Source organism: Pseudonaja textilis, chromosome 1, assembly GCF_049901715.1.
Source record: "Pseudonaja textilis isolate UNSWEBS1 chromosome 1, rPseTex1.2, whole genome shotgun sequence".
Lineage (NCBI taxonomy): Eukaryota > Metazoa > Chordata > Lepidosauria > Squamata > Elapidae > Pseudonaja > Pseudonaja textilis.
The window spans coordinates 86555396-86582675 of record NC_141990.1 but is presented as its reverse complement, the minus strand read 5'-3'; the positions used below and the strand labels follow the sequence as shown (position 1 = coordinate 86582675).

Below are 27280 nucleotides of genomic sequence, written 5' to 3'. Positions count from 1 at the left end.
TCAGAGGGTTAATGTATGGGAATATGAAATAAAATTTTTATGTTGCTTGGTTGACTTCCCTGATGGCAGTTGACTTTGATTAACTTAAACAACTGCAGTGTGGGTCAGTATCGTTTGATCTTAATATAAAATTCTATTCTAAACATAATATATAAATGAGATGATAATATAATAGTCTAGTCTCTCTCGGTATTCCAGTCATTATCAAGTAAGACTTTACTCTTGCACCACTATTTTTTAAATATATTTATTAATGCCTGTGTCATTGTGGAGAGGGTCATCTTTTATTTCTAGATGAAAATGTATGAAAATACAATTTATTATTACTTTAGATTCACATGCCTCACAATAATTTGGGTAGGCGATTATTCATGGGAATTACAAATAGTCCTCGACTTATGACAATTGAGCCCAAAATTTCTGTTGTTAAAGTGAGACATTTGTTACGTGAATTTTGCCCATTTTACGACCTTCCTTGCCTCAGTTGTTAAGTGAATCACTGCAGCTGGTAAATTAGTAACCTGATTGTAAAGTGAATCTGGCTTCCCTATTGACTTTGCTTGTCAGAAGGTCGCAAAAGGTCACATGATCTTGGGACACAGCAATGGTCATAAATATGAAGCAGTTGCCAAGCATCTGAATTTTGATCACAGGACCATGGGGATGCTGCAAAGGTTGTAACTGTGAAAAATGGTCATGTCACTTTTTTCAGTTCCGTTGTAACTTTGAATGGTCACCAAATGAACTGTTGTAAGTTGAGGACTGTATGTTATGGAATTCACTAGCAATTAAATATGAAAAAAGAAAATATGGGTTTTTCAATCAAATGATTCCAAGTATACATGGATTCTCATTTTATTGCTCTGGTTGTCACATATTGTTACCAGAAATGTGTGCTTTCTTAAAATGGTGGTTGTGGGATTTCAAGAGTTGTGTTCTTGTTTTGGAGTTTGGGAGAATTGGTTATGCTTCCAAATATTAGGGCTAAATATTTAGTCCTATATATAGCCTAATTTGTATCATTCTCTCTAAAATATCTCTTTTACCATATCAGAAGGTTTAAATTCCTGAAAGTTAGCTTACTAAGATTTTGGAGATAGAAGTCTTCGTGAATCAAAAGGTGTATTTCTCAACAATAACGGTTATTCAAGTTCTTCAAATATATCAAAGACCACTTTAATTTTTGACTCTGGAATACAATTTTTTAAAGAAATATAGTTTTGAAAGATGTTTATATGTTGGCAGACTAGCCTTAAATAAATACATATTAATGTTCTTTGACTCATACACATCAAAACCTAATTTAATAACTTCTTAATAGTATACAATATTAATATTACATTAATGTCATATATAGCTAATTTTTTGGCTTAATGCTGAAAAATACTACAAACTTACAATTACCAGAAATAAGTTCAGGTCTATACTAACATCTTAAAAACACATATCTAGGCAACAATATATTAAATACTTTATTGCTATTAAATAAAAACAGTTTGAAATATATTCTAATTTTGATATTTTCTGAAAACATTATAGTAAGATATCTAATTTTATAAGGAATAAACTAAAAAAACAAACAGATGTCATAAATTCAAACTCAGTGTTTTAAACAAAATTTACTGAATGATATGCCTTGGTGCTTTCTGCAGCTCTTAGGTGTTGTGAACAATAAAATAAAAGGTCAATCCATTAGGCTTACCCTGCTCATTTGATATATGGAATCTCAGTTCACAGCATAGTTTAAATGTACATAGAACTAGATATGTGCTTAGAGCTCCTGGATTGTAGTTTAGCATATCTCTCTTATATAGTAAAAAAACCTAAAATAAAGATTGCAAGTAATTAATTTTGAATCGTGCAGCTCATCTGTCTTATCTCTTCTGCATTCCACAGAAGCACCTTGTGCTACACCACTGTTGTGTAGCTTTGGACGGCCTGTTGACCTAGAAAAAGATGACTACCAGAAAGTTGTTTGCAACAATGAGCATTGTCCCTACAGCACTTGGATGCATCTTCAGTGTTTTTACGAATGGGAGAGCAGCATTTTGGCTCAATTTAATTGCATCGGAAGAGCAAGGAGTTGGAACGAGAAACAGTGTCGGCAAAATATGTGGACCAAGAAAGGATATGATCTTGCCTTCCGTTTTTGTTCATGTCGATGTGGGCAAGGCCATTTAAAAAAAGACACGGATTGGTACCAAGTAAAACGAATGCAAGATGAAAAGAAGAAAAAATCAGGGTCCGAAAAAAGCAGTGGAAGATCAACATCTGAGTCTTCAGAAGATCTTAAAAAGTGCCGGTCTGCTAACAAACCACAGAAAGGTTTAAACCATGATCTCCAACGACGGCATTCAATGGACAGGCAAAACTCTCAAGAGAAAGGCACTGCTGGTGGTAGCTATGCAGTCCGTTCTCCCTGTGGTTCTCCTGGACAGTCCCCCCCTGCAGGTTATTCTGTTCTGGCCCCCACCCATTTCAGTGGCCCCCGCTCTTCACGATACTTAGGAGAATTTTTGAAGAATGCCATTCATTTAGAACCTCATAGAAAGAATATGGCCAATAGTGGTTTGTTTAGAAATGCTCACTTTGATTATGGGACATCTGGGTTACAAGTACACAGATCAGGACATTTTGATGCCCCAGTACAATTTTTGAGAAGGCTTGATTTATCTGAACTCCTTGCTCACATACCTAGACATAAATTGAACACTTTCCATGTCCGCATGGAGGATGATGCCCAAGTGGGTCAAGGAGAAGATTTACGTAAATTCATTCTTGCAGCACTCAGTGCCAGTCATCGAAATGTTGTCAACTGTGCGTTATGCCATAGAGCATTGCCTGTATTTGAACAGTTTCCACTGGTGGATGGAACCTTGTTTCTTAGCCCATCAAGACATGATGAAATTGAGTATGATGTTCCCTGTCACCTTCAAGGTACAGGTTGCTTTTATTTTGTTTTGTTTTGTTTTGTTTATGTATTTATTAAATGTATTGGCTATTTCTTAAATGGCATAACTAAAGCCTATAATTTCTATTAATATCTTGCATTTTTAGAAGGCGTTCTACATTAGCCTTTTCCATCTTGTGCATTAAAAATGTCTGGAATTCAGTTTCTTGAATCCCCAACCAGCAAGGTTATTGCTGAAAAATGTGGAAGTATTCATACAACGTGAAGATGCTCAGATTGATGAAGGCTAGTACAATAGACCATAATAAAAGTTTAATAAAATTTTAACAGTCTCTTCTGTTTCAAAATAACTTGGCAGAAGAAATATACTTTTAGCAAAGAATATGTGTCTAGCAGAGAAATTGTGTTAAAAAAAAGGCTGTAGATAATTAGAATTGGAAGGTCTTCTAGTCGAACTCCCTGCTCTGGAAACATTCGTTCCACTGATTAATTGTTCTAACTGTCAGGAATTTTCTCCTTAGTTCTAGGTTGCTTCTCTCCTTGATTAATTAAATTAGTTTTGTTTTCCTTTTGGCAGCTGCTCCATGTCTTTCTGATCCACAGTGTGCTTATATTTACAGATATATAGTTGGAACTTAGACAGAAAAAGAATTGCCGGTGGAACAATTTTGTATTTCTCCAGTATATTCTAAATTATCTGCCTTTGCATTTGCTTACAAGAAGCATATTTTGGATTTTAGGTTAATGTGTTTGGATACAGGTAGTCCTTGATTTATAACAATTTGTACAATGGTTGTTCAAAATTACAACAGTGCTGAAAAAAGTGACTTACAACTTGCACTTATGGCTGTGGCAGTATCATGTGATCAAAATTTGGGCACTTGGAAAAGTGGCATATATTTATGACAGTTGCAGGGTGTTGGTGGGGGGTCATATGATTGCCATTTACAACTTTTCCAGCAACTTCTGACAAGCAGAGTCAAGGGCAGAAGTCCATGTGATTCACTTAACAACTGCAGTGGTTCACTTAACAACTGTGGCAAAAAGTCATTAAAATTGATCATGACTCACTTAATAGAGACCTTGCAACAGAAATTCAGGTCCTAATTGTGATCATAAATTGAGGACTACCTATAATATATAGGTAATCTTTGACTTAGGACTGTAATGGAGCCCAAATTTTCTGTTGCCTACTAGACAACTGCTAAGTGAATTTTGTCCCATTTTATGACCCTTTTCCCAGTTATTAAGCAAATCACTGCATTTGTTTAGTGAATGATATTCACTAAACAAATTCACACAGATTAAGCAAGTTTGGTTTCTTTTTTGACTTTGTTGGAAGTTGGGTGGGAAGGTTACAAATGGTGATCACATGACCCTGGAACAGTGCAACTGTCATAAATGCATGCCACTTGTCAAGTGACCGGATTTTGATCACATAACCATTCAGATGCTGCGACAGTCATAAGTGTGAAGACCGCTTATAACTTTTTTCAGTGCTGGTCACTGAATGGTCACTAAATGAATGGTTGTAGCTTCAGAACTGTAATATTACTTTTTGAAGCTTGCTGTTAGGAAGTCTTCTGATAAGAAATTTGCAAAGACAAAAGCAATCAGGCTAGAAAGACAAATTATGATTAGAAACCTCTATAAGATTGTTGGTATCTTCTGGGCTTAGAGGAAGAAAAGGATTAGATGAGAATAATTAAGAGAACGGCTGCATAAATTAGGTCATTAAAATTAATAATAAAATTAAATTGATAAAATAAATAAAAAATTGATTTTAATGATAAATTTGCAATGAATGGAAACAAGCCAACCTAACATTGTAATTTACAGTAGTGGCTTATTTCTGCTACCTAAAATTAACATTAAACATAACTTAGAGTTTGGGTTTTCTAATATGGGAGGAAAATATGGTCTGTCATGACTACTTCTTTTAATGCGAATCTAGAGGCCAATGCAACCCACCAGAAGATAAATGAGGCAAGATTGATGGTGGGTTCACATTGAATGAGCTGATTGCCTGATAAGCCATAAATCAAGAGAGTTCAATTTCAAATCCCACTTTTGCTATCTGCATTGGGCATGATTTACTATTTTAAGGTAGTAAAACACAAAATTATGCCTACACCATTTAGACATAATTTAGAAATGCAGATCCTCTTCCAAAACCTAGCCTTTCTTACTTTGCAACATACAGAGTCCCACAACATTGAGATAGCTCATCCTTTGCATTGATGGTTTGCAAACTCTTGTGGCAAAGACTACTCATGTATGTCAATAGGCCCCAAATCATACACATTAGAATTTAGCATGATATGTACATCTTCTCTGTATTTGCCCACCGTAGTCAGTCATAGTAATACTTCCAGGACCATACTATCCAGTGGTGTTATTCTACTGGTTTGGCTCGGTTCTGCTGAGCTGGTAGCGGTGATGAGCAGCGGAGACCAAACCAGTTCTTCAGATGCTCCGTGTTGGGCCCACCCGGGCTCCCATACTAACCTTTAGGTCCTGCTTTTGAAGCCCAGCTGCTTTCTGTGGCACAGTAAGTGCCGCGCGGCAGCTGCTGAAGTGACAGGGCGAGTGCAGGATTGCAGGAGACGAGTCAAAACGCCTCTGCGCCTGAGCAAAGTGTGCACGCGCATGCAAAGCACACCCACCTAGCCACGCCCACCGAACCGGTGGTAACAATTTTCAAAATGCACCACTGATACTATCTTTGAAATTTATTTTTCAAATGGACTTCATTTTTAAAAGACTATATTTTAATTATTTTAGAGTTTTCTGTGATTGATGTCTGCATTGTTACTCTTTTTACTTAGTAGTTTTAAAGGTTTATTTTGTCTACTGCTCTTAGATAAGTAGAACAGTAATAATATGAATTGTAGCCCAAATTGCATAATTGGCTATTTAAGTGTATAAGGCTTAATTTATGTTTTGTTCTGCATTGATAACAAATCATCAAAACAAATGCTGAGTTCTAAAATAAGCCTATTTTGTAGCCTAGAAGCAGTATTTTTAAAAGAAAAGTCAGAAAAAAAACCCCTTAAAAACAAAGCATAGTCATAGAGTGTGAAAAATGCTGGCATGATTGCACTTGTTTCATTGCTGAGGTATATAATGACTACAAATAATGTGCAAATATGCAAATAATGTGCATTGTGTTCACATATCTTCTGGTTATCAGCTGTTGATTAGCAATAGCCAGTGTATTGGAATCAAAACATTGTGTTTTGCATTTCTTCATGTGATTGTATTTTTAAAAGACTATTGCAGAATTTTCAGTGATTCATATAGCCTGCTTAGAGTTTTCCTTAAAATGTCCCAAACAATCAAGATTACATAATCCAGTTGTGTTATTCTGATAATGCATAAATTATTCTTGTGGAAATGTTCAGCCAGAATTTAATTATGTTTGTGCAATTCATTCCTACAAGCTCTTTTCACAACTGAAATTACACTTTTAGTTCTGGCAACTGTATGAGCTGTTTTGATACTTAGGTAGTTACCAGTAGAACCATATCAACTCTTGCAGTTTTTATAGTATTACATTGGTTAAAACCAAGTTAGTGATATTGTATATTTATTAAAAATGCCTTTTTGACTATTTGAAAGATAGACATTAGAAACAGCAGCAGCAGCAGTTGTTTTTACAGAGAATCCTTGATTTATTTGGACCAGAATTTCTGTCGGTAAATAAGGCAGCTCTTAAGTCAGTTGCACCCAATTTTGTGACCTTTTGTGCCACAGTTATTAAGTGACTCACAGCAGTTATTAAATGAATCATATGATTGCTAAGTAAAAGTGGCTTCCTCCATTAACTGCAGCTGGGAACATCGCAAATGGTGATCTAATGGCACTCAGATACTGCAATGGTCAAATACATGCGTGATGCAAAACACCCACATTTTGATCATGTGACCATTGGGATGTTGCAGTGGTTAGAAGTGTGAAGGCAAGTCATAAGTCATTTTTTTTCAGTGCCATTGTAACTTTGAATGGTTGTGAAAATCAGGGATTTCCTGTATTTCCTGTCTTTCATTTTACCACCCTGAGGTTGCTTAATTATAGGTATTAGGGCTTCTGGGTATTTATAGGCTTTAATTCCCAAATGCATATTCCTAAAGAGTCCTTTAAAAATTCCCATTTGAGCATAATATAATGCTATCGGAACTGAAGTACAAAAATCTAGAAAGTAGAATTGGAACGTTACCCTAGTGGGTAATCTGACCATTTGCTATCAGGATCTGGCAGCCCGATCATTTCTTAGTATGAATTTAAAGAAGCCATTCTGATCACTTTTAAACCTGGAAAATTTAATCTAAAAGCAAAATAATGAGGCCTGAGGAAATTTCCCAAAATAATTACAAGTGCTTAATATATGCAAATAGTGGTAGTCCTCGACTTACGACCAAAATTGAGCCCAAGATTTCTGTGGCTAAGTGAGAAATTTGTTAAGTGAGTTTTGCTCCATTTTACAACTTTTCTTGCCACATTTATTAAGTGAATCACTGCAGTTGTTAAATTAGTAACACAGTTGTTAAGTAAATCTGGCTTCCCCATTGAAGGGGGAAGGACACAAAAGAATGATCATATGACCCCTGGGACACTGCAAACGTCATAAATGTGAGTCAAGCATCCAGATGTAAATCACGTGATCGTGGGGATTCCACAATAGTTGTAAGTGTGAAAAATGTCATAAGTCACTTTTTCAGTGCCTTGGTAACTTTGGACGGTCACTAAATGAACTGTTGTAAGTTGAGGATCACCTATACATAAATTTATTAGTATATACATTTGTATGTATACAAATAAGGTGGTGGGGAGAGGAGTCTGTAAACTTGTTTCTCATCTTACCGGGGAGGGAAAGAAGTAAAAGCTTCAGAAGGGGGAATAGATGAAGGCCTGGAATATAGTCATGCTAAATGTTTGTACAGGTAGATGATCCCAGTTGTTGGGCAGAGGAAAGTGATATCTAATTCCCCTACCAGGTACTTACAAATCATAGTTCGAAGAATACAGAAATACTATAGGCTCACTTTGCATTGTCCTTCCATGCAATTCCCGCTTCCATTCCATACTTGGTAATTTCTATAGTTCCCTTGATTTGGATGTCACATGAAATTTGGTGGAGAATAAACTGGGTTAAGGAATAAAAAGTTTAAATAGTTTTGAAATAGCTTGGAGATTAGTATTTACTATTGCTTACTTAATATACATAATTATTGTAAGTTAAAAATGGATGAGATGATTTATAAATGAGAGGAAAGAATAATGCGTTTGTTCTTAGCCACCCTATCAAGATTAGAATAACGTGTTTGGGCTCACACAATATTAAGCTAAAACCAAACCAAACATAAAATACATCTATACATTTGTGTGTTTTATTAATCCAGATTGTTTGTAAAATTTGACATAAGCTGTGAACTGTGATTTAGTCCAATAGTAACTAAACAAACTATGGTATGGGTTAGCACCCTATAAGATCCAGATAAGTACCTAAATTGGGCTAATGAGTTCCATCATTGATGAGACAGTTATTTCACATTTTCTAATATTTTTCCAGGTGAAAACTGCATGAAATGGGGAGCTTCTCCTAAACAAATACATACTGTAGGAAGTTTGTTTTTCCATATCGTATATTATGAGTTAAGCACAATTGCTATAGGAATAATTCTACATTCCTGCTTTCACACTGGAATCTTTTCTATATTTATGCAGAGTGTGCAAATGTATTCATGTAGCAGTTTGAACTCTTTCCTGAAACTGAGTTATAGCAGAGAATTTGTGGTTTAAAAAAGCATACAGTTCCTGTTGAGAAGAATCTGTTTTTCCTGACTTCTTCTCCACTGAGCCGAAGGGAGAATCCAGGATGGATGGGTAGTCTCTAGTCTCATAGCTCTGCAGACCGAGTTGAAAAAACTGAGGACACACCCCCTGGTAACAGTCCCCAGTTCTTCGCTCAGTCTCAGCGTGTTCAGACCACTCTTTAAGGGCTCTGAATAGTTCAGATTGTAGAAGAATCTTCACCCCCCCCCCCACCGGATTGAGTTTTTTTCTTCGAGAGGCTTAGAGCAGGTTTGACAGCTAGCCTCTTGCCGGTTAGCACTTTTGTTTTTCGTGGGTTTTTTTTGGGGGGGGGGGAGGGGGGAACTGCCTTTTTTAAAAAATTCTTTGCTGGTAGACTGGTTTTTGGAATTGTGATTGTAAATTTGGTTGGAGGTGCCCCTGAGAGCCTGTGTGGCCTGGGCTGGGCAGGCGGGAGTCAGTGTCTTATTCAGCTCACTTTCCCCCGGTCCGTTCTTATTGATCTGTGCTAGCTGCGGAAACCGCGAGGCGCTTCTACCTCTTTTCGGTGTCGGCAGCCATTTCAGGCGTTTCAGGACAATTCTGCAGTTCGTTTCCATGATTGTCCCTTGGGGGGGGTACTGGCCATCTGGATTGAATCCTGACCCCCTGTCCAGTCACCAAAGCACTGTGGCAGCTGTGAGATGCTTGAGACTGCCAAATTGATTGCGGTGCAGCCAGCACTGGCTTGCAAGCCTCTGATCTGTCAGGGCTTGTAGCAATTTTAAAGAGCCAGCCATTTTTTTTCCTTTTTGCTTTGACTCTTGCCTTAAATTGCAGAGCTGTGCTGAGCTCACCACTTCTGGGTCGCACCTGCAATGGTGGACAGCTGCTGTGACCAAAGCACACAGCTTTAAATCAAATAAATTTTGTTTTTATTTTTCTTTTGCCCCTTTTTCCCTTTTCTGTCTCCCTGTCAGTGACAATTATTTTTGGCAGGCTCAAAATGGCTGCCGGGGGAGCTGGCCAAGAATTATCAGCTCCTCAGCAGAGTAGGGAGAGAGCTGCAAGGGGATCAACTAAGTCCAGGTCTGCTGAGCTGGAGGCAGCAGCTAGGATCAGAGCTAGGATCCTAGCCCCTAAAAGACCCTCTAGGGCAGAGGATAGGCCGGCCAGGCATAGACAAAAAGCCCTAGATAAAAGAGTTTGATAAGGTGGTGAGAGACTCCAAGATGGCTGAAAACAGAGCCATCTCTCCTCTGCTCCCACAAGATGGCAGGCAGCAAAACCAGTTGGCAGATAGACAATATTTGACTGCCTGATATCCTGGTGGCTCAAGTACTCAGGATTTGCAGGGAATCCTCCAAACCAAGGCAAAAGCCACTCATAATAATTCTGAGCCACCACAAGGATTTTTGATTACTGCACCTGGAAGCCAAGCCTCCAGCAGAACCAGGCCTGCACCTGAAAATAAAAAAGCCACCTTTACCCTATAGTGGCTGGGTTGCGGCCTGAGAAGACCCACAGGCAAGAGATGCCATCCTTCATGAGAGCCTGGATCTCCCAAACAATTAGACAAGAATTTCAGGCTCAAGTCAACCAGCTGCGCCGGCTGCCTGGTTTAGACACCAACAGAGGCATTCCTCAGGGGCAGGGGCAGGCTTCTGCAGAACAGTCGATCTACTTCAGAAATAGTTCTGCATCCCCTTCGGAAAGAAGCCAGTCTTATGTTTCTGAGAGGGGCCTCCTTCCAGAGACAGCTTTTTGGATGGGGAGTCGGAGGTAGCAGGTCCCCCCTCCTTTAAGGATCTTTTCCAGCTGACTCTCTCCAAGACTCTGCTGGTTAAGGCTAAGAGCATGGCCCATCTTAAAAAAAGGGACAAGGTCACCCGGGATCTTCCCACAGAGGGGGAGGATCAGGAAGATTACCTATTCACTGAGAAAGCATCTGTGGTGGACGCTGTACCTGTGCCCCAGATGTTTATGAATGTGATTAAAAAGCAGTGGGAGTCCCCTGCGGGGTACACTTGCCCCAGTGGGCCTGAGTCTACCTTATTTAATGGGTGGCTGCGGCAGCTGCAGGGTAGAATCCCACCTGAGGACCTCAGGGTGCATCAGGACTTAAATAAGATAATAGCTGCAGTTCAAGCGACAGCTAATGCCACCCTCATGTCAGTCAAAACTTCTTCCAGAGCCATGGTCTCATCTGTAACAGCACGTAGGCTCATCTGGCTAAGAAATTGGCAGATGGATGCAAGAAACAAATGGAAGCTGGCTCTCTCGGGAGTTTATTTCCTCCTCCCTCCCAGTGCCTTTGTGTGCTGCCCCATCTCAAGGGACCCCTCAAAGAGGGATCTCGTGGAATCATTTGGGCCATGCAGCCGGTTCCTGGAGACCAGGAGAGACAGAGGTTCTATTCAATTTGGTTTGTGATTCCAAAGGCCCGGGTGTGTGTGTGTGAGCAATCCTCAACTTGAAAGGGCTCAACAGGCATCTAACCTACTGAAGATTCATGGTGCACTCCCTCCACTCTATCCTACAGGGCCTGCAAGAGGGAGATTTTTTTGGCTTCGGTAGACCTGACAGAGGCCTACCTCCCATGTGCCCATAGACCCCAACCACCGTCAGTTCCTGAGGTTTTGCTATGGCAGCCACCATTTTCAATACAGGGTTCTCCCGTTTGGCCTGTCATCAGCCCCACAGACTTTTACCAAACTCCTGGCAGCTGTAGTAGCATACCTCAGATCCTTACCCATAAGGATCCTATGCTATTTGGCTGACATCCTGATAGCATCCTCTTCCAGACCCCAGGTGGATATGATGTCGACAATCAGGATCCTTTGAGAGCATGGGTTCTCAGTAAACCTGGACAAATACCACCTAGTACCATCGAACCGTCTCTTGCATTTGGGGACTATCATAGACACCTTAACTGGCCAGGTCTTTCTCTCACAGAAGCATTGAGACAGTATAAGGGAAGTCACATCACAGATCCTGTCTGACAGAGAGGCGCCTATCATCTTGCTGTCTCAACTTCTCGGCAAGATGATACCGTGCATTGGGATCATCCCAGGGCGTGCTTCCTGCCTGAACCCTGCAGTGGTTCCTGCTCCCCTACCAGAAGGCGGGTAGGGGCGACTCACCAAGGAGGGTTCACATCCCCTTGGTGGTTCTTCATTCTCTCCATTGGTGGCAGTCCCGAGCCATGGATCAGAGTTGCTTGTACAGGGAGCCCCAGAGGATTACCATCACTATCGATGCCAGACTGTATGGTTGGGGGGCCCACCTGGGAGTCCAGGTTAGGTAGTCACTGGAGGAGCTCGCCCACAACATAAATTGGCTAGAGCTCAGGGCTGCCTGCTTTACTCTCAAGGATCTAAGGCAGGAGGTACGGGGAGACAGGTTTTTCTCCTCACAGACAATGTGGCCACCAAGGCCGACATAAAACGGCAGGGGGGCACTCGCTCCAGATCTCTAATGCAGGAGGTGACTTGGTTGTGCAGGTGGGCGGAGATACACCTGTTGTCCCTGCGAGCAGAAAACATCTCGGGAGTTTCCAGTGTGCAAGCAGACTGGTTAAAGAGGCCCACAGTCGAGCAGTTGGAATGGCGACTGCATCCCAGTCTTTTCTAGGAGATGACGGAACGGTTCAGCCATCCGATTCTGGATTTCTTTGCATCGTTCCACCAGAGAACTTGCAGCTCCCAAGGTTCTTTGCACAGTTCCCAGCACCGGGAGCAGAAGGGGTCAACTCTCTCCAGTGCAGGTGGCCCCAAGGGCTATTCTATGCCTTCCCCCCTTCCCCTTATTTGGGAACAATCAGAAAGGTACTAACAGAGAGGGCAGAGGTTCTGTTGGTAGCTCCTTACTGGCCCAGGCGCCCATGGTTTGCCTACCTGGTGGGCCAGTCGGTCGCCAGACCCTGGAGAATTCCCCTGCACAGGATCTCCCTCAACCGGGGCCCGATTGAGCACCCTGATCCAGCCTGGTTTCAGTTGACCATCTGGCACTTGAGTGGGTGCTCCTGAAACAGGAGTAGTTTTCCAGAAGGGTCATTCAGACCATCCAGGCGGCCAGAAGACCTTTCACGACCAGGATATATGATGCATCGTGGAGGATTTTCTGCTGCTGATGTGCCAGTCACCTATTGGAAGCTACTGCTATGTCTGTGGCAAATGTGTTAGAATTCCTGCAGGATGGGTTGGACAGAGGTCTCACCCCCAGTACCTTGAAGAGACAGGTGGCTGCCTTGGCCTCGGGTTTTTTCAGTCAAGGACTCAACCACTCTGGCCCAACTCCCCAGGGTGTAAGCTTTCCTTAGGGGAGCCACTAATTTGAAGCCACCAATGGTCCACTGTTTCCCCACCTGGGATTTGCCTAGGGTCCTGTAGGCACTGACTTCTCCCCCATTTGAACCTTTGCATGAAGTCAGTCTTTGCCTACTCACGTGCAAGGTGTCATTCTTAGTGACCATTATTTCGACCAGGCGTATCTTGGAGTTGACGGCTTTATCCATCAGAAAGAACCTGTGAGTTTTCCATGCAGACAGGGTGGTTCTGCGGTTGGACCCTACCTGTCTGTCCAGGGTGAACTCCTTATTCCATCACTCACAGGAGTTGATTTTGCCTGACTTCTGTCCAGGGCCTACCCATGCACTGGAGAGAAAATGGGACACCTTGGACGTTAGGAGGACCCTCCGTATATACATCAAAAGGACCTCCTCTTTTAGGAGGACTGAAGCCCTGTTCATTTCCTTTCAGCTGCCAACTTTTGGTCGCAGGATGACACCATCTACTGTGGGTCGCTGGCTTCAAGCCTGTATTGCGAAGGCCTATGAGTTACTGGCTCTTCCTGTGCCCAGGAGAATCACTGCACACTCAACCAGGAGTGCAGTGACCACTGCAGCCTGGGCAATGCAGGCTTCGGTTCTGGACTTTGGTAGAGCTGCGATTTGGTCATCTGTGACCCCATTCATAAGACATTATAAAATTGACTCCTTTGCCTTAGCAGAGGTGTCCTTTGGAACACGAGTCCTGCAGGGTGTTCATGTAGAAGTGGGGACCTCCAACCAATCCAGTTCCCTCCCATAGGATAGCCATCAGCCAGCTTTGGTATGTCCCATCCTGGATTCTCCCTTCGGCCCAGTGTAGAAGGGGCGTTGGTCCTACCTGAACGCTTCTTCTCAGGGAGCTGAAGGGAGAATCCAATCCCACTCTGTATTCTGTCTGGTCGGAGTAGGGAGAAATGTTTTTTTTCTCGCAGTATCAAATAGGCTATCTGGATGAGGAGCAGCTGGATTCACTTTGACGTCATTCAGAACTGGTGACTGTTGGGAGTTCCGGTTTGCAGGGCTTCAGCGGCAGGCAGGAATCCGCAATCGTGCACGGTTTCTGCCTGGGCTCGCCTTTGGAGCGTCCCGAGCCAGTCTGGCTTCGGGGCTAAGCCACCCCGTAGAGGTGGCAAAGATGGGGAAGATCCCAGCAGGGTCGAGGAAAGCTGCATCTTTCCTCCCCAGCTGGCTAAACTCCCTTTCCCGAAGGTGAATGAGCGGCGGTCAGAAATGGCCGCCTCAAAGAAGCACTCATCCAGAAAAGAAAGTGCAGGAGGAAGTTAAGAAGTGAAAGTTTTGGCTGACCGGGATAAGAAGCAACAACCAAGGTATCCTGGAATGTAAACTTTAAAAAAGATATATAGTTCCCAAAGAAGATTCGGAAGCAGCGAATGAAAGTGAAAAGGGAAAGTTTTTTTCTTTCACTCTCCTTCTTTATGTTGACAGCGAACAGAGATGAAAGAGAAATTGGAAAAACCCAGTTTGGCATCAAGAGGTAATTAAACTGGATAATTAAATGTCAAGGGACAATAAGGATTTCTGAATATAATTTTTTTAAATTTTTTTTTGCTGTAAGTGGGAAGGAAGAGGAAAAGAATAAGAGTAGGATTTGGAAGGAGGAGACTGCCTGGAATTTAAAAGAATCTGATTAAATTCTAACAAGACTTCTAAAAGATACATCTTAACTGGAATTTTGTAACTAAATAGTAACCCCAGGAAAAGAAAGTGAAAAAAGAAGAAAGTGTTAAAAGAAACAGCTTGTGTGTATTTGGATTGCTTGACTTTGGGACTTTTGGAAATTATATTTGAATGACTAAAAACACTTGGGTGGTTGTTTGAATTTTTTTTTACAATGGCATTACTTGTGGATGAACTGAAAATGGAATTTAAAAAATATAAAGAGGAACAAGAAGGGAAGGGCTCTCTTGGCTCCGTTTTTCAATTCTTAGAAATGGTGATTTGTACCTATGAGAAACTACAAGAAAAGACTGCGCAACAAGAAAATTGGGACAAAGAAGAAGCCATCTTTGATGAACAAGTAACTTTACTTAGGGAAGAAGGGGGAAAGGGGGAAAAGTGAATGGAGACTTTAAGACCTCAAAAAACAACCAAAAAAGGGAAAAATAAGGTGAAAAGTGGATATAATGTTAGAAAGCAACAGAAAATGGGAACACAGAAGAGGGAAATGGAGGCGGAGAGACAAGGGGGTAAAAAGGGCAGAGAGAAGAAGCAAGGGAGGAAGGAAGGGAAGAGAAGCTACAAAGGTGTGGAGCAAGATGTAAAGAAACAGGACTTATTTAGAGATAATGGGTAAAAATTTAACTGAAAAAGTGATTCTGCAAAGGTACATAAGGTTGTATTGTTATATTTGTATTAGAAATAATGTTAGAAAATTGGAAACAACATATGATTAAAAAATGGGATAAAATACACGGTGTAATTTAGTGAAACTTTTGTGAACAAAATAAATGAAGTGAAATAAATGAGAGAATTGAACTAGGAAGGAATGGGAACATTTTAATGATGTTTTAAAATATGAGTGAAGTGGGGGGAAGTAACTATGGAAAGTTTATAAGTGTTCCCATAGAAGTATGATACTTATTTGAAAAGTAATGTGTAAAATGTTTAAGATTTAAATGAATACTAATATTAACAATAGATTTGAATTAGTATGGATTGTTGTTTTAATTATATTATATATATATATTTTTTCTCTTTTTAAAATATAGTGTGTAACTTTAGAATGTACTAAGCAGAATCCGAATGGAAGTTATGTATTATACTAAGTGTTATAAATTTAGGGGAAAGATATAAAGGCATCATACTCCAATCAGTGATTACAGGAGAAATTTTGTTTAATGAGAAAAGATAATAATTGACAGCTGGAAACAGGACAGGCAAAGAATATAGGTATAATGATCTGAATTGAGATGAAATAAATAAAATAAAATTAAGAAAATTGAAAGAGGGGAGAAGTTATATAGAAAATGTAGAATGGTAATAAGATATAGAATGGTATATAAAATGAACATGGATCTGAATTTGTGTCTGTACAAAGAGATGTAACCCGGGATCAGTCTGCTTTCAAAAAAGATGTTTTATGTTTTTATGTTTTATGTTTTGTTTGTTTATGTTTGTTTTTAAAAAAATCAATAAAATTTCTTAAAAAAAAAAAAAGAACTGGTGACTTACCAGGGGGTGTGTCCTCAGTTTTTCAACTCGGTCTGCAGAGCTATGAGACTAGAGATTACCCATCCTGGATTCTCCCTTCGGCTCCCCGAGAAGAAGCATTCAGGTAGGACCAACGCCCTTCTCTGCATAAGGAGTTTGTGTGATGCATTCTTTTGCCACAAAAGGATGATCATATATGACTTTTATTCACATATACAAATACTGTAGACGTTTATGAAATAATAACTGGAAATTAAATGTATGGAGATACCTAATTAACTTGTGGGTTCTACTTTTGCTTTGCATATGAAGCAAAAATCTATTATGAATTTACAATAACAGAGCCCATCCCCCCTCTGAAGCATATGATATGCAGCTGAGAGTAAGTATGTAATACAATAGTAATTCTCTAAAGTTAGTTGTTAAGCTTCTTAGTTAAACTGAAAATTGGAATGCTTGTCTCGTTCATTCTGATGTGACAAATGAGCTTTTCATACTGATCATGTGTTAGTTTTAGTACAGTTGATTCGTAGTTTAATTAAAAATCTGAATTTTTAAAGGCAAAATTTTACAACCTAAACACCAAAAACCCTCTATTTAGAAACTAACTAATACCTGTTGACTGTTAGCATTAGATTAAACTAGTAAAGAAAGAATAATTTGCATTTGAAGTTAGGAATGTAATTTTGAATAATATAGACTTTCCCTGTTAATGGTATTTGGACAGAAGATGGCTTGAAACATAATGTTTTCTGTATGCATGCTTCATTTCTTGCATTTTCTGATAAAAATGCCATTCACAATTCTGTTAATGTGTTAATTCTGTGATACATTTGATATCATCTGTTTTTACAAATTTCTCTCCACAGGAAGGCTTATGCACCTATATGCTGTTTGTGTAGACTGTTTAGAAGGAGTTCATAAAATTATCTGCATAAAGTGCAAGTCTCGGTGGGATGGAAGCTGGCATCAGCTGGGAACCATGTATACTTATGACATTCTAGCAGCCTCTCCTTGTTGTCAGGTTAGTATTATGAAAGAGTTCATATTTTAGTAAATTATGTTCCACGGTCTTGGCAAGCCTCCGGGATATAGTGATAGCTGTCTAGACACTATTTCATGGATGAGGATACATACATGATTCTCTGGTGGATGCTGCTTCTCTTCCAAAAGCACGTAGCTCATAAGTGCACTGCCAGCAGTACCGATCAGGTACAAGCATATAGATCCACATGGATAGAGTTCAGGCTAACTACTTTATATTCTATTCTGCCTATAATACAGGAATCTCCCTAGATGGCTTGCCTTCCTTTGGGAACAAATAAATAAGGCTCTGTGGGGCTTGGGCAGGGGAAAGGAGTCAGACCTGGATGTCTTCTAGCTGTGCAATGATTGAAAGCTAATTCTCTGCTTGAGCCTTCGCCCTACCTGGCTGAACATTTTCCAACAGTACCCTTCTTTCAGTACTGGTTCCCATTCACAATGATAATAAGGAGAGGCCCACGTGTCTATCGGAACACTGCAGAATTTATGTGTTCGTTGTCTCTGTCCTGTGCATCTTCATTAAAGAACATGTAGCGTGGAATTGCATGTACACATAGAGAAGATAGCACTGTAATTATCTCAATGTGCATCGAGATCAAGATGAAGCCTGGTGGTGCAATGCTGTTTCATCTCCTGAAAATGCCCTCCTAGAGGAACAATGTCAATACTTCAGGGTCATATTGGCCAGATGTTAAGATAAAATGAATCGAAAGAATCAAATCCTCCTAGATTTAATCCTTGCCTTCCATTATTGTGCGATATACCTAGAGAAATCTATTCATGCAATGTAGGTATTGTAAAATGCAATCCTCTCTAGGTAACTGATTCATTTTTTTAATCTATGAAAACACATTAATAGCTGATTCTACAGACACAAGAGATTGATGTTACGCATTTTATTATTCAGGCAAGCTTTCCCAAGTACAAGCTATAGTAGGAATTAGCCCATCAGGCTATAATCACAAGGCGTATTCAGTAAGAATAAAACAGACACATGATAGAGTTTGGTGGACAGTGGCAGCCAATTATGAGATTTTTGAAATTCTGTTCTCTTTTTCTCTGTCTCTCTCTCTCTATTACAGGCTCGGCTGAACTGTAAACACTGTGGGAAACCTGTTATAGATGTACGTATTGGGATGCAGTATTTCTCAGAATACAGCAACGTTCAGCAGTGTCCACACTGTGGAAATTTGGACTATCATTTTGTGAAGCCATTTTCCTCATTTAAAGTTCTGGAGGCTTATTGACAAAAGCTTTGCCATAGTAATAGCTATTTTATGAGTATTGTTCCATTTATTTTACATATCTTTTATAAGATCTGCTCTGTGAAGAGGAGGGGGGGCTTTTTTTCTAACTGAAATGAAAGTACAGCAGCTTTGCGTGATTGTGTACATGTGTTCCTGTGTAGATGTGTGTCATTCAGACAGAGGTCCTCTTGCCATGATTTCAGTGAAGGCTGGAGATGCAGCGCCATCTTTTTTTTCTCTCTATCATATTATTCTAATTCTTTTCCAGATGTGTTGGGATCACACTGCCTGGGTATTCAAAAAAAGATGTTCCATCGCATCTGGGAAGTTGTCTATATTTACCCAGGTTGGAGAGAAAATTCCATTCTATTTGTTCCCTTTATTAAATGAAAACAGTGACTCCAAGATAAGGAGAAGTTGTTGTAGGTTGGAGAGATGAACAGCTTTTCGTAAACGTGTAGAAGAAAGTAAATTCTAAGTCTGCCCAGATGAAGGGTGAAAGTGGTTCCATGCTAAGCAGCACTCCCATTACTGTTGCCTTTTCCCATGCACTCTAATATATTTCAAGGCCTAATATAACATATGGAAGAGGGAGGGGAGGTGTGCCACAGGATCACAAATTGTCATAACCTTTCCGTTGCTTAATGTTAATCCACAGACTTCACGTTTGTATGCAGATCCTATCTGTACTAGATAAACTAAGAAAGGATGCTTGGTTGTTGTACAGCCAGCTTTTCAAAGACATTTTCCTTGTGTGTACCTCTGTTCAATGATTATCTTTATATTTTGTTCCTTTGTTGAATTTTCATCATTCCTGGGAGCAAAATCATGACTTGATAATATTAGTAGTGCTGGTTAATACAGTTTGAGACTCAGTTGAGGTAAACTTAACCATTGACAAATGAATGTAATACTATGTCAGAAAATGCACTGTTTAAAACTTTTATTTTTGCATAGTGTCTTCCTGGGATATATATTTGATAATCATAGTTACTCTCACTGACAGATCATACTGTTTCCACTAACACTGTAATTCAAACAGTCAGGGAAATTTCTACAAAAAACCCCAACAAGCTAACAAGCTTGCAATTTTAATAAGTTGTTTTATTTCAGCTTTTTTCAAGCATTTTTAAAGTCACCTTAGAGTGTTCGGTAGTACTGCAAAACTCATTAAAAAATCTGTTATCAAGAGAGGTATCTGCAATTTACGTTGCAGATTTTTTTTCATTGTGATTAACCCTTGTCTCTTTATACAGTTATAGTAAACGATGTTCAAACTAAATGAAGGATGATAGATTAGTGTGCCTTCCTGTGAATTAATTTTCATATAGGTTGAAATATTTAATAATTTCTTTACAGTATTTCAATAGTGTTCTTTAAAACTGAATAGTGTTTATAGAACAGTTTTTATTAGTTGTTCACATATCATCTGGAAACATATCTGCAGAAATACTTCCAAGATTATGTGTGCATATATGGGTTGTGTATAAACAGACAAGGAATCAATTAAAAGACTTCAGCATATTTAAGGTTCATACAAAGGGTTCTGGTTCAAAACAGCTGCTAAAGTAGTAGCTTACGCTATCTTGTTGAAAAAATAGACCTCAATATTTTGAACCTCCCTGTTTTGGATACATGTTATCATGTGAGGTGCTTTGTGCCCCATGACTTGTGGAATTCACTTTATGTCTTTTGAAACCTAGCTTGAATTAAGTTGTATTAAAACAGGATAAACCCACTTTTTAGTACCTATTTTGAAATGGCACTTTTACTTAATTTTTAAAAACTTTTAATTTATGATAAATTAAAAGTGAAATAATTGAAATGATTCTTTTTTGTACTCCTCAGAGATACAAAAACAAAACCTAAGAAATTTAAGAACAAAATAATTATTTTGTTGTTCTTTTATCAGTATTGTAATTACTTTGTCTGTACATGTGCAAAATTTTTGTTAAAAGTGAATGCTCAGTCTTTTGAAATTTGATAGTATTATTTGGTTTTTCAGCACAAATTGTTCAACATTAGAAACAAATGATCTACTTGAAAATGGAATGTTTTATTGAACTATAATTATAACATTATTTCCAAAGATGAGCAGGTAAATGTAATTAATGTAGATCAGCACTAAGGAGCAAATGAGCTGTCACATCAGAAATTTGTAATAAGATTTTTCAATATAATTTTATTTTAGGTTTTTATGAATATTGCATGTGATAATTTGGAGTCTATTGCAATGATGTGATGGGTCAGTGTGGGCAGTGGGCAGTATAAACTTATTTCCTTTTCCAGAGTTGTTGTGAAATGTCGCAACAGTAACATTCAGTTATAATTTGGATGATTGTTCTAGGCTACTTAGCTCAAAATAGCTCTGGGGGAAGAAGTAATTTAGATGGGGGGAGGGAAGATTAGCAGTTCTTCAACATGATGCAAGCTCCATCAAGTAGCCCTGAAAAAAAAGATGTACAGAGAAATAATTACATTTTTTAAAGTGCAGTTTTCTCTGTTTTGTTTCAATTGTCGGGTCTGTAACTTGCAGATTTGGGAATACTAGTTTCAGACCAACTGAAGAGTGTTATTTGTGGGATGATTATTCTAGTGTGTGTAAGCTCTGTGGAGTTTTGGTGGATCTAATCACTCCAAATTTTGTACTGGATAATAAACATTGTATAGCAACAATAATCTATTGAAAGGAAAATGCTGCATTGGGATCATGGCAGGCATGAATGAAAAGACACACATGCTTCAAAAGTATAATAAAATGGATATCCAATAATACGTGGTCTGATGAACTATGTTTTCTTTCAGCCCTGCAAGACTGTCAAACTGTTTGAAATATTTGGATTCTAATTTCCAAAAACATTCATTGTTAACATTATTGTACTTATTCAAGACGGGGGAATAGTAGTGAGGTATTTTACTTTTCAATTCAATTGGATTTTTCTATTGAGGTTTTTCTGATACTGTTTATTTTCTAATTTGCATGCCGTGTACAATTTAGCATTTGATTTGGATTATAAATCATGTTCCTCTTTCCCATCACCATGTAAAGATTTGAACGTTGGCAGTTGTATATTTGTCACTGCCTGAGGCATAGAGTTCCTTCCTAATTGATATATTTGATTGACATTAAATTATACAGGAATGATAGAGGCCGTGAACTCATATTTATGTGCATGCATTACCCACAACCTGCATACATAGAACACAATGTTAAATATGTCAGGCATTACTCGGTAACAAGTTTCATAGGGGCTACTACTCCTCCTCTCTACTTCACTCAGTGTGAATTGCCCAGGAAACCTCATATCCATAGCCGTCAAGTTTTTTTTAGCTTCAAAGGTAGTATTCATCAACTTGCTCATTCAAAATTTAAGGCGAGTACTAAAGCAGAGTAGCAGCATAGTAATCAAAATCCAAAATCACAGATATCAAGAAAAATATAAGGCAAATAAATACTATGTTTGCAGTTTAGAAAAAGGAGGGAGGGAGAGAGGGAGTGTGGTTTCTTATGCACGTTCCCCCTGCAGATATTTGGCATCCTTCAGTATTGAGGAAAATTGCTCCTAGGGGGCTTCGTGTATTCATTGAAGCTGGCAGTATGAAAATTGAGTTCTATGGGATGTGTTGGTTATATTTTAGCATCCGCTCAAATTATGTCTCCACAAATGCTTGTTGTGGGTCTGGCCATTTAAAAAGGGAATTTGCAGAATTGCAATTAATCTTAAATAATACAGGATCAAGACATTGAGAGAGTAGGAAATAAATTGGATGAATTGCACAAAAAAGGACACTTTCATTAGCGAAAATCATTTCTGGGCTGTTTACATGCTAATATGAATCTTACAAATAAATGCATTTCTTTTTTTAATTAAAAAAAGCATATTAAAAATTTCCTAAAACCAACCTGATATAAGATTGATATCTATAGTGTATAAATTACCTATTGTGGGTTAGCATCATCAGTACCTCCCCAAAATAACAGTTCTTGATATATATGAATTTGAATTAATTTGACCTTCTTGATGATTGCATATAATGCTATATCACATAAATTGGGGCTGACAAATCCGTCGAAAGTAGAGCTTCACAGTGTACTAGACAGTAAACGGCAGCTTTCTTTGAAATGTTAAAGCAGCTGCACAGCTGCATCTTTTTTCTAAGTTTCCACAGTTGTTTTATAAACTGCCACTTATCATCTCCATGTGTAGAATAGAATAGAATAGAATTCTTTACTGGCCAAGCGTGATTGGACACACAAGGAAGTTGTCTTGCTGCATATGCACTCAGCGTACATAAAAGAAAAGATACAATAGTCATATATAGCCATTTCACTTTGCCAAGGTGTGCAACAAGAGATATATCCTGTAATGCATCTGGCAGAAATTTCTTTCCGCAGTCACCACCATAATGTCTGTATTATATCTCTAAACTGTTTTTCTTCTTAAATATTGGAAGACCATGTTAAATTCTTTTGCTGTGTCCACATCATCTTTTCCAAACTTTATAAAACTTTTTATTCACCATGGCATTTGTATTTGATAACACGATGCTAACATTGTGGCAGAAAATTGTTCCAATATGGGTAACCACACCTCCACATACAAATAACAAAATGAAGATATTAAATATTAATTCTGCATTTTCCCGCCCTTCGTGAAGAGAAAGGAAAATGTGTTCCTAAAAAACCAGCAGAATAGTGTCTTTGATCACAAACATATATTTTAACTCCATTTAAAAACATTAAGTGCACCTGAGACTAATACGACTATGATGCTTATTTGATCATTTTAAGTGAGTGAATTACTGAAAACCAGATTTTGAGGCAACAGGTGATTCTGTCAGTGTGCTCTTTTGATAGGAAGACATGTAGCAAATTTAATTTTCTTCTGATTTAATTGTACGAGGTATGCAAGGGCAAATTGTTGTGAGGTATCCAGCTTGTCCTATTTGCATTTGTCAGTAAAAGCCTTTTTTCCTCAAAAGGAAAAAAAAAAGTTTTGGATTGCACTTTTGCAGGGGGGAAATATGTACATAGCAAATGAATGTTGATAAACTTTAAAACAATTGTTTATGATGCCATTTTTGTGGTGTTAAGTTTGGGGTTGTGATTTATCTGTATTAAAATAATAAATTGTGGTGGATTATGTTTGTGGCTGTTTTAAAGTAGTCCAGATAAAGGTTCACAGCGTTGTGTGTAGGAGGCCTGTATAAAGCATCCTGCAGAAGTATTTTTAAAGTAAGATCATAACAGAAATAACATGAGGGTCATTTCAGTGTCTGTTGTCATCATGAAAATGCAGGGCCCTGTTTTTACTTTAAGATAAGATTCAGCACCAAGTAGAATCCAGAGCGGCTTTGTCAGCCCAAATTCACATTATGTCAGAAGGCCTGAGAGACCTTTGCAGTGTTGGTGAGTTTCAGAATACTGGTAGGCTTTAGAGCAGAAATGTCCCACCTTGTCAACTTGAAGACTTGTGGAGTTCAACTCCCAGAATTCCCCAGCCAACAAACTTAGTTTAAGTCACACAAGAACTCCAGCAATGAATTATACAGCATCTGAAATTACCACCTGGTCATTCAGGAAGCCAATCAGCCAAGACAATAGGTATGAAAGAAGTCTCACAACAGGTCTTGCCCAGTCCTTCTATCATCCTTTGCTAATGGAACTCTGGCTCATCTCTGATCTCTGAAGAACAACTGAAAGAACTGAATATATTTAGCCTTGTAAAAGAAAAAGAAGCATTTGATAGCATTCATCACTTTTTAAATAACTGGTTAATGTTTCACCCAAAAGAGGCTAGGTCTCTCCCCACCCCCTGCAGTTTTTTCAGAGTGATAGAAGGAAAATTCAACAAGAGAACCCTGAAAAGGGGTGGGCACTCCGTCACTGAATGTATTCAAGTGGCAGCATTGTATCTTGGATGTATGCTTTAATTTGCATTTTTGCATTGAACAGGGTTGAACTGAATGGCTACTTTTGATTCTGATTCTCTGATGTGACAAGTTTCAAGAGTTTTGACTGTTTCAGGCACTCCATCTCATGAATAAAACAATCTTTCGTGATTTCTGCAGTTGATGCTGTGGCTAATTCTGAAGCACATAGCCAATAAAATGAATATATATGCTTCTGGCAACAGCAATAAGAAAGCTCTTATAGTCATCGTGGTTGAGATTTAATGACAAATTCTTAAAAGTGTGCACACCAAAATTAAAGGAATGACAGTCAAGGTTTGCTTCACCAGATTACATCTTTGTGACTTTCTATGATGCAACCATAGATTGCTGTGTTGTTTCTGACACCATATCTGCATATGCATTAATTTGTAGAATGGGTTTGTCCTTTTCAGGGAGAGCTTATGATCCTTTCTCCTAAATGCTGCTGCGAGAGCCCAGGATGGGTTAGACTCCTGATGACATCATCAAGCTGGGTCTGTCTTGTATAAAAAGGACTGCCTGTGGGAGTTTCCCCCCAGCGTTGACTCAGCTTCTTTCAATGACCATAAGCTGGTGTCTCTGAAAGCAGTTTAGTTTGCAAAAGCGAAAGCTATCTTCATCATTGGCATCCACCCTCCTGCAACGAGGATTCAACATTTTCTTCAACTGAGGGAGACTGTAAATAGGGAATAATCCTTGATCCTCCCCCACAGTCTTCTCTCAGCGATTTCGGCCTCCACAATTGTAAAGATCAAGATTGCATCGGGCGATAACAGCACCTCTCAGCTGATCGTAAATTTTCACTTTATTGCCAATTTCACCATTCAGGGCTGTTTACAGCCTAAGGAGCGATTTAACCACTGCATAGCCTGTAGTTCTTGCGAGCGGCCAATTTGGAAGCTTCTTCTTCAACTGCATGTGGTGAGTGGCCATTTTGAAAGCTGCTTCTTCAAAAGAAAGTAGCGAGCAGTCATTTTAGGTGGCATCATCCCACAAAGGCCAGCTTCCACTATTCTTAAGCTCCTATTCAGGCTATTCACATAGTGAGGATCGCTTCCAGCACCTTTTTGTCTGTTTATGCATAGTATGGATCAAGACAAGGCCCACACAGAGCCTTCAGGCCTGATCTCTCAAGGCCCCCAAGCTGGCAAAAGAAAGAGAAGGAGACAACGCTCCTAGTCTGTTGAAAGGGAGGTGGCCGCAAATATTAGGGCCAAAGCTTTGGGCCCCAAGAAAACATCCCAGGCCGAATTAAAGGCAGAGAAACAAAGGCATGCAGCCTTAGAAAGGCAGTTCAACGAAACTATTGAGCAAATGAGGGGTCAACTACAACAGGCTTCCCAACCAGCCAATCCTCTAGTTGTTAAGCAGATCAGGATCCAATTTTTAAACAGGCCTCTTGGGACCTCTCTTCAGCTTGGCCCTCCATGGCCCAAGATGTTCTCAACCTAAACTCGAGGTTTCCTTCACCCCCCGCTGCAGGCCTTTGCCCCTCAGATCCATCATTTGGTGCAGACCCAACTACCTCCAAGATGTAGTGTCCATTGCTATCAGACAGGGCCTAGCAGAAGGGATGCTATGAATTTTTTGACCCTCAAACAGGGCCCAGCCCCACTTTGCTGGTCTACTACAAGCCAGATCCCCCAGAGGGGACTGCTTCACCCACAGGAGCACAAGGCCCCTTCTGCTCAATCAAGATGGGGGGGGGGGTGCTAGAGCAGGGAGTCTATACAGAACCATCGGAACGTAGCCACTCTCCTGAACGGGAGGAGGGAGAAATCTGGGACCCCAACCTCTCTGAGAAAGTGGAAGATCTGCTACCCGATCAACCCCCGTCAGCCACAAACCGGCTTTATTCAAGCCTCTCCTCCACAAGGCACTGGTTACTGCCCAGTGTCCCCAGAGGAGGCTGCCCCCGAACCTCAGGTGGTATAGTAGGGGTCCAGGGATTTCCTCTTTTTCAAAAACACAGTCCACTCGAAGGTCCTTCCATCACCCAGTTTTTTCTGGATCTGATCGGAATTCACCTTTCCTGCCGCATCTTCATATGACAGGCGGTTCTACAATGTGGGCCCTTCCCTTGTTGCTGCTCTTACAGTTCCTTCTGTAGACGCTACAGTCATGGCTTCCTTCTCCTTGGGCACTCCAACTGAGCCTGAGGATGTACTTTAGGCAGGGGACAAACGTGCCAAGCAGACATTAAAATGTAACCACCAGGCCTCTGCTTCAGCTCTCTGGGCCTCGACTGTTGCATCATTTTTCACAGGTCCTCTATCTGTTGGCTGCACCAGCTACAAGACTGCATATCTCCATCGGACTTGAGATCGCATCAAGATCTCAATAAGATTATGGCAGCAGTGGAATTCATGGGGACACCACCCTAACTTTCACCAGTTCTCCTCCAGGACCATGGCTTTGTCTGTGGCAGGGAGGAGACTGCTATGGTTACGAATTTGGCAACAAACCCTTGCGCAAGTGGAAGCTGGCTTCAGGCCCCAGCACCAGTGACAAGCTGTTCGATGATGCTCTCGATCCATTCATTGTCAAAATGCGAGTCAAAGGAAAAGTTCCTTCCTCGCCAGGCTGGAGGGCAGACTTCCATCCTGACCCTTACCTGCCACCTCCATTTAGGCCCAAAATTACTTCTCCAGGCCACAGAGAGTGTATTCCCAGTGCCAAGAGCAACGCCCTGACATACCGGGCAGACAACAACAAACTGCGGGTAAATGGCACTTTCGTGGGGGAAGGGGTCATTCCATCACTCTAAATAATCCCTCGTTCTTCCCATCAGAGGTCATTTGGCCGTCTTTTCATCCAAATGGGAGGAATCAACAATGGACGCCTGGGTAC

General features: G+C 39.9%; 1 protein-coding gene across 1 annotated transcript in view; it reads left to right on the top strand.

Moving 5' to 3' along the window:
- HECA (HECA ribonucleoprotein granule regulator) overlaps positions 1–21269 on the top strand; it is a 36602-nt gene extending 15333 nt beyond the window's left edge. The window contains exons 2-4 of the mRNA XM_026705579.2: positions 1897–2937; positions 17075–17229; positions 18332–21269. Coding sequence (XP_026561364.1) covers positions 1897–2937; positions 17075–17229; positions 18332–18496 — 1361 coding nt within the window. The 3' untranslated portion in view covers positions 18497–21269. The remainder of the gene's footprint in view (positions 1–1896; positions 2938–17074; positions 17230–18331) is intronic.
- Positions 21270–27280: the final 6011 nt, after the last annotated feature.